An 8,515-nucleotide genomic window follows, 5' to 3' on the forward strand; every position below is an offset into this window, starting at 1 on the left:
AGAACTTTCTGTTGCAGTCTGTTAATTCTGTCTCCCCAACTCTGAGGAGAGCGACGACTCGTAAAAAAGTCCACAGTCGAACGTCATCGAAAAAAAAAGCATTGCGCAGTTTCTCAAAATGAACTGAGCAAATTCCAGGCAAACTCAGCTTATTGATTTATTTATTTATTTTTAAAACTGACTGGTCGACATTATTGATTTAATGCTCATTTTGGGAATTTTTTATGTACATTTATTACAAAAATGTTTCTGACACGATATAAAACTCCAAAAGGAGACGTGTTCTTAAAATGAAGCCATTAAAAGCTTTAAAAACAAACAAAGTATCAGGAGAACACCCGGTTACAAATAAACACACGGCTGTGTAAAATGTCAGGTCAATCTAAAGTCCAGTTTGAGCTGAAGGTCATTTATTCTTTATCTGTGATTTCCTGGGATTTCCAGCACACAGTATTTATAATCTCTGGGAACACATTTCAAAATTTGTGCTTGAATGCGCCTGAGGCCTTTTCTGTGTTTTGAAACACGGTGTGAAGTGTAAAAGTCTGACACTTCAGTAAAAACTTTAGTAAAGTGCTTAAATATAAATGCTTCTATAAGCTATTTCTTATATATGACCATTTTTAGGTAAATGTTGATGTCAGCTTGCATGTAGAAGTACCTGTGTGTTGTAAAAGGTTACAACTTCCTCTTTTTTGACTTGACGTATGTAGGGAGAGGAAGTCGAGGGAAAGGAAGTGAAACTGGCCATTAGTGGCAAAAACGGAAGTTCTTGGTCAAACAAACAGTTCAGTGAGGCCTCATACTGAGGTGGAGGCAGAGTGTGTTGATGCCAGCAATAGTTTTAGTTCTTTATCACGTTCTTGTGATGACGTTTTCCCCTCGGTCCTTTAAAAGCTATATGCTGTGATAGTTCTGTTGTTGTTAGATCAGAAGCTGCTTTTTTTAATAATATGTTTCAGGGCACATGCACGTTTCTCTTATATGTAATAAAGCTTTGGGTAAATACTCGATGTGAGGAAAAATTCCAGTGTATAAAAAAAGAAACACTTATAGTATTTATAGTTTCAAACCCCACCTCATAACACATGCTGCTAAACGGACTAACTGCACTAAATTGTCCCTTAGTGTGAATGAGTGTGTGAAAGGGTGTGTGTGTGTGGTGTCCTGTGATGGACTGGCATCCCATCCAGGGTGTATTATTGCCTCACACCCCATGTTCCTGGCTCTGAAAGTACCATGTTCCTGCCAGTATTTGCTGAAGATGAATGAACAACAACTAAAAGTTTTGAAATGTACAACACATTCATTGTTTTAATGTTTCCCAATCAGATTAATAAAAACACGGTCATAGGTTGTTATGGATGTCCATCATGATTTGACTCTAATGTTGTATTAAATGTATTAATATTACTATTCGAAGTATTAGTTGCTACTGTCTAGTCTTTCGGAATATTAGATATCCAATTGTTTACCAAAGGAACAACTATAGCCGCATGTTGTAAGGTCTGAAAGCTAATCAGAAGTTCCCATGCCTTGAAACAGTTGCTAGGCTACAAATAGTCAATTGCTTCTAACAGAAGGGGTTTTAGTAAACATTCAATCCAACTCTTGAAGTGAAGCATTTTAACTTGTCAGTCACACGGAAAGGGTGCATTTTTAACCACTGACTGCTGACTGGGGTTGAACATGGTCCAATCAGTTCCTCTTTAAAACCTGTGTTTAAAGTTCAGGCAACTGAAGTGAAATGTACACACTTAATGTTTTACATATTGCATAATTCCACAGATTTCACAACGACTAAGTGGAGAGAACATTGCACCACATCAGGGTTGCTGATGTTGACGGTTATTATTTTCTCCTTTTTATAATTAATACTCGGGAAAGCACAGCGATCCCACGGGATTTGTTAACGTCTTACAGCTGTCGAGGTTCAAGAATACAAATATTAGTAATAAAGGAACATTGCATAATACTCCACAGAAAGCATGGCAATAAAAAAATATATTAGTTCATTCGAATCCATGCGTTTTGTACTAGTGCGCTGTCGAGTAATCAATTCCAAATCAAATCGAACAACTTCTTTATTCCTTCCTGTTCATGAGGTTCACTTGTACACACAACACTATGAGTTAAATAACCTAATAATTCTCCTTATCAAATCTTTTCTCACAGAAAATGTTTAGGCCTCATGTTCCACTTCCTCTGTAAGAAGGTCAATATGCAATAATTATTGCATACTATGTTTTACAGAGTATCCCATTTTCTTTTCTTGCATCTTTTCTGTGGTACAGTACCAAAATGTCTGTGATACATCCTTGGGTCAGCACAGACATGCTGTGGGTTTTGCTGTCTTACATCTTCATGGTTTCGAGCCTGAACTCAAGGTGTGAATGCATGTGTGTATCATTTTTCTCATCCTCCCTGTGGGAGTTTTCTCAGGATTTTCCAGTTTTCTTCCACTTCCAGATTATGCCGGTGGATAGAACGTTTACAGCTGATTATAGATGCGAATGAGTGTGTTATGATGTGCTGTGCTGGACTGCCATCCTATCCAGTGTTCACACCCGGTAATCACATCCAGTGTTTTTATAGAAGGCCTTGGAATCTGACTTGATCCTGATCCAAAGCAAGTGTTTATTGATATAAGATCTATAGAATAAAGGAATTATACTCGTTTTCTTCTCAGAAACAGGAATCTACAAACCAAATCTGGAGGGGAAAAAAAATTCTTTAATTTTACAAACAAGATTCTGCTGCCCTCTAGTGGTAAATACACTTTACTATCTAACTACATGGATCCTAAGACTGTTCATGTGGAACCATCCTCAGCCGCACCAAAACACTCTACATCCATGATTCATCCAGATCTGCTACTTTAAAACAAGCTATTGACATACAACGTTTCCAGGATAGATTTGAACACCGAGACTATAGTTCAGTGTTCATTTAGTGTTGAATACATCAGCAGTAGTATTTTATAATCAGATTTTATTGGGAGCCAATGTAGACTGAATAAGACAGGTGTCCTCTGATCATATTTCCTGGTCCTGGTAAGGACTCTTGGTACAGCATTCTGTACTTATTTACACACAGTTGAAAAGTGACTAGGCAATATTTATTGGCTATAGAACTTGGCAACCTTGTTTTCATGGTTCATTTTTCCTCCAAAAAGTCCAGTTCTCACTCCAGGTGATTTGTTTCCTGTGGGGTTACGCAAAGGTGGAGGTGTACAGGACAAAGCCTCGTACACTGGAGGAATTGGAGGCATTCGGGATGTTCTCAGCAATATGCCAAATGACTTAATTTAAAAGACTGTGCACTCAATTCCTGGCCATTTGAGCAAATATAAAGATTTACTTTAATTTTTCTCTGTAATATGTGTACAATTAGTTTCAATAAATTGGAATTAGACATATGGACTTTATTACTATTTTTTAATGGCTAGTTACTTTTCACCCACCCTGTAGAGCATCCCAACAGTAAGACTTTACAATAGTCCAACCTAGTTATGTTATGAAGTGCTTTGAGAAACTGCTTCTCCCGAACAGGTCGACAGAGGATGCAGTTTTCACGGCTCAGCCCTCACCCGCCTGGATAAAAACAACACCTACATCAAAATGTTGTTCATTGACTTTAGTTGTGCATTTAATACAGTCATCTCTACTGTATTGATTACTGTGGTATCCTTAACCTTCATTCTGAACACCGGTAACCCACAGGGCTGTGTTCTGGGCCCACTACTCTACTCCCTGTTCACTTGTGCTCCTCTGCATAACTATCTTAATCAAGTATGCAAATGTCATTTCTTAGCTCGGTTATTTTGATTCCACAGGCCTCAGACCCCACAAACCCCTCCCCCTCTTTGAGGAAGTTGTACATTATGTAAGAATTGTTATATACCATATTTTACAGAGATTCTGGTTTTCTTTTTGCTGTACAGTACCCATAGGTCTCCACCCCCATCTTAGTCTCTCTATCTCTCTCACACACACACACACACACTCTACACTGAGAGATTCCATTGTATCCGCAAGGCTGGAGAGCATATGTTTGACCTGAAGTCTCAGTGAATGCTGCCATCTGCTCGGGATTCCACATGATCTGGGTTCTGTGTGAGAATGCGGCTGGCCTTTGTGCAGGCTCACTAGGCAATGTGGGAGAATCTTCCTTTTGCACAATAGGGAACAGTATAGGCGTTTAACCCTTTCGCCATCCTACCTTTTTCAAAAGGCAAGCCTTAGCAAAGGGATTGTTCCTTCTGACAAGCCAATGATGAACCGAGTCAGCTGCTCGTTACTGACGAGGCCAAGGCTTTTGAGAATTACATTTCAACTCAACCTTTTCCCCACTGTGTGAACCATCTCATGAGTTGTAGCAAGAGACAGATGTTTCTTTATCAGTTAATTAAATTTGGGGTTAGGACAATGATGTATAATCCCCAAAACACTGCAGGTTGGAGAACAAAGCAAATGAGAAATAACTTAATTCAGATTATAGCAGTTACTTTAAGATTAACACATTTGCCACCGTTATGTCCGGACTAGAAGCAAAGCATCACCAGGCACGTAACTGTTAGGAGAAGTAGGAGGGAGAGTAAACTTTGATGACACAAAAGCTCAATCATTTCCATACAAGATTAGATTGACCAGCCCTGCAGACCCCCCAACACAACGTTAAGAATAACAAAAGGCATCCACATCAACTTCACAGAAGGGTGTCGTTCAGTCTCCGAGCTAAGCCACGCCATTAAAGGCTTCAATACAACAAAATTCCACTATTCACTCATTCATTTGCAAAGTTGCATAAAATGAGGTTTGGATCGAAAAGATTTTGGTTTTCCTTTTCCTGAAGTTAAAAGTACCACTCAACAAACAGTTCAAAATACTTGTAAAAAAAGTTTTATTTTTAGTACAAAACTGGAGGAAAAAAAATATATTAAACTTAACACAAAACATGAAACATTTTCTATAAATACAATAAAATAAATATAAAAAAAAAGCTGCTGGAGATTCTTCAAATCTACACATTATAATGGATGGGGGGGATCCATGTTTTTTTTTGTGAGGGGAGGGGGGGGGGGGTCACAGAAGTTGCACACAATCTCCTAATCACAATTTTAGCCAACAGGTTAAAAAAAACCTACAATTTATCACAATACTGACTTCAGTCTGAAAATAAACTAAGTGAGAGGGAAGAACGGTCTTCCCTTCATTCATCCTCTGCTGCCCACCAGGATTCAAAGAACAAACTTTTTTTTAAACTGCAGCAGCTTCTAGAAAAAGTAGAGAAAACGATACCAAAAAAAAAATAAAAAAATTATCAAAAAGTTTTGCACAGGCAACATGAGAAAGCGACTGATCTCAAAATATAAAGAGAAACACCAAATCTATGGAACATTCACACACCAAAAAAAAAAAAAAAAAAAAAAAAAAAGTTGATGTTCTTTGGCGCTTTTTTTTTTAAATAGAATCCTTTCACTTAGTAAACAATTTAAATACTGATTACGTACAGTGTTTCACTCCAAACCCACAATCCGACTTCGCTCTTCTACAAAAGTCACGTTGCAAATTGCGAATTTTAACATAAAAAGGTGTGTGTGTGTGTGTGTGTGGGGGGGGGGGGGGGCACTCCTACACTTCTCTCCTTATAGCGCCATCCTTCTTGAGTCCAAATCTAAAAAAGTCAAGTATCTGACAGTAGAACCTGTAATCAAGGACATGAACCTTGGAGAATTCTGCTTTTATAGGAAGAAACTTGTACTGCCTTCAGCACAGAAACCATCAGGCACAGACAACTGGCTGAAGATAGGCAGTCGCTTGGCAGCGTTTTCGTGAGCCGAAGACGAATCGGACCCACTCAGGCTACTGGCCGAGCTGCTACAACGTCCCTCGTGGTCCGAAAGCGATGTGAGCGAAAGACTCCGCGTGCCCAGGGAGCCGCCGAAACTTTGGTCGGGCGCACCTGGCGCCATCTGAGAAGGCGAGGTGGTAGGAGTCGGCTCACTGCTGGAGCAGCCAGAGTCGTGTGAGGGTAAGAAGTCTGGGAATGCCATAGCCAGGAGGTCAGAGATGGTGCCTGAGGATGGTGGCGAGGCAGACTGTTTACCAAGCAAAGGCGACTGAGAAAAGTGAGACTCAAAAGGTGGGGACTTGGAAGAAAAGCCGGCAAAGCTGAAGCTTTGTTTTAGGAGTGGTGGGCGCTTGGTAGCTGTAGGACGAGAGAGCTGTTGAGGGCAGAGGTGAGCATCATCATCGTTGTTGTGCACAAAGTGGCAGCGAATGCCGTACGGACAAAAACCGATCGAATGGAACGTGCGGCACGGCTCGGTCTTGTATTTAGGGTGTCGGTTGATGCCGCGGAGCTCTTCGGTTCCATGGGCGAACTGGCACTTGCTCCCATATTTGCACGTGCCTCGTTCTGAGAAGGTGCGACACAGTTCAGTCTTGTAACGTGAGGATATGGTGCTGCTAGACAGCGAGGACGTGGAGCTGCCAAAAGATGTAGCGCTCAACATGGACCCAGGCTTGTCAGATGCCCATCCCAGACCTCCTGTATCACCTTCCACCATACTGATCGCACGCTCTGACCAGAAGCCCATCTTGTTCCAGCGTGACGTCACGGGAAGTTCTTTGGTTTGTTCCCAGCTGTTAGAAGTTACTGATCCAGGCTTTGTGTATCCAACAGTTGATGCAGAAGACCCTGAAGTCTCTTCCATGTCTAGTTTTAGAAGTTGCTGTAGACAGAGGAAAACATGTTTATGAGCAAGTAAAATGGATGTAATAGGTTGCAAAAATGCTTTAATACCAATAGCATGCGCACGACACTTAAACTCAATAGACATGCAACCATTTCCCAAATCAGTTTCCAAAGGCAAAGTTTTCAATCTCTTGGCAAATTAATAAAAGGTGGTGGTGTGTGTTTCTTTTCTTTTCTTTTGTTTGTTTTATTTTTGCCAAGTTTCACGTTGCTACTCGTCGTGCCTTAAGTTGTTTACATTCAAACGCCAGTGCACGTGAAACAGTTTTACTGAGCAAACAAAAATATCCCGACGCACAAATACAATTTTAAACTAGATTTTTGTACAGGTAATAAATACAAGGTGCAAAAATCATAAGCAATTAAATTGCATCAACTTTAAAATACCATTGGAGAACTCGTGGCCCATTTCCACGTATGCTGCACAGCACACACACACATTAGCACGAGGTCGTTTTATTTAAATAAAAAATAAATAAAAAGGTGTTTGCCAAAAAAAAAAGTTTAAGTTTTGGAATTTGTGCAATGTTGCAAACAACCCGCATAAAAGCAGCACAACATGATTCACGTGCTGCACTCCAAACTTGCAAACACGCGCCCACATGCACACGCGCGCGCGCACACACCTAAAGCAAAGCTGCAAAAAAAGAAACTCGTGCTTTCTTACTTTGCACAAAAAGTCATCTCTGTCGAGAAACTGGTTGAAAGCGTACGAAGGCATGTTCCTCCGCGTCTCCCCGTCCGTGTGTCCTGGTTTCTGCTTCCACGCTCTCTTTCTTTTCCTCTTTTTCCCTCCTCCACACACACTTCCTTCCCTTTGCAGTGTAAAACTTGGTGCACGCGCCACACCGCGTATTTTTAAGCTCGTGCGCTGAACACAACCACACCTCCGCTCCTCCTATTTCCAAAATAAAAAAAAACATCCAGGCTGCATTCCAAATGGATATCACTCCCTCTCTCCTTCTCTCCCTCTCTAATAGTGCACTACAGATGACCAGGAAAAGAATTGCAAGATGCATCCTACCAAGTGCACTTTGATACTAAATTGGGATTCGTTTGAGATCAGGGCACGAGCCTAAGAAGAAAAGTTGGCTTTTATATTTGTTGTTGTTGTTGTTGTTGTTGTTGTTGTTGTTGTTGTTGTTGTTGTTTATTATATATATATATTCTTTTTTTCCCATTACATAATTATATATATATATATTAAACAACAACAACAACAACAACAAATATAAAATTATAAATAGAATTATTATTATTATTATTATTATTATTATTATTATTATTATTATTATTGGTGCTTTTATTCCAGAAGCTTCCACCAACAGGCCCACACACAGACTCCTTGTTTTTTAATTTGCTGGGATTTAATTCATTGAATTAATTAAGTCATATAGGATAATAACTAAATAATTGCAAGCTTTAGTTATTCCACTTCCCAGTCAATCAATTCAGAAATCAATCATGATCATTATGATCACACCACACACGGCTTCATCCTTCTCGTATCTCGTTCCTTCTGTCCAAATATTTTCCATTAAATCTTGGTCTGAGTCCACAGACTTAGTATTTTTGAGTTGCTGAGAAGTCAAATAAAATTATAACTATGGACTAAAGCGGAAGCACTGAAACAGTGGTGTTGTCTTGCTTTTAAACTATTTGTAGAATGCTATTATTTGATTGCAAACTTAAGTCATTTCAAATAGTGGTATTTCGGTGCTTCTCAGTTAATCGGGTCTGAAATCTGTTGAACAAT

At 39.7% G+C, this 8,515-nt stretch overlaps 1 protein-coding gene across 1 annotated transcript; it reads right to left on the minus strand.

Annotated features, from left to right (window-relative positions):
* Positions 1-4,887: 4,887 nt before the first annotated feature.
* Positions 4,888-7,626, minus strand: LOC310729904 (mRNA decay activator protein ZFP36L1). Its single transcript, XM_083548531.1, has 2 exons — positions 7,427-7,626; positions 4,888-6,736 (listed from the first exon to the last, which is right to left on the minus strand). The coding sequence occupies exons 1-2, from the start codon at positions 7,478-7,480 to the stop codon at positions 5,744-5,746; spliced, it is 1,047 nt and encodes a 348-aa protein (XP_083404657.1). The 5' UTR covers positions 7,481-7,626; the 3' UTR covers positions 4,888-5,743.
* Between the last annotated feature and the right edge of the window lie 889 nt (positions 7,627-8,515).

This window comes from Silurus aristotelis (genome assembly GCF_946808225.1).
Source record: "Silurus aristotelis genome assembly, chromosome: 8".
NCBI classification, from domain to species: Eukaryota; Metazoa; Chordata; class Actinopteri; order Siluriformes; family Siluridae; genus Silurus; species Silurus aristotelis.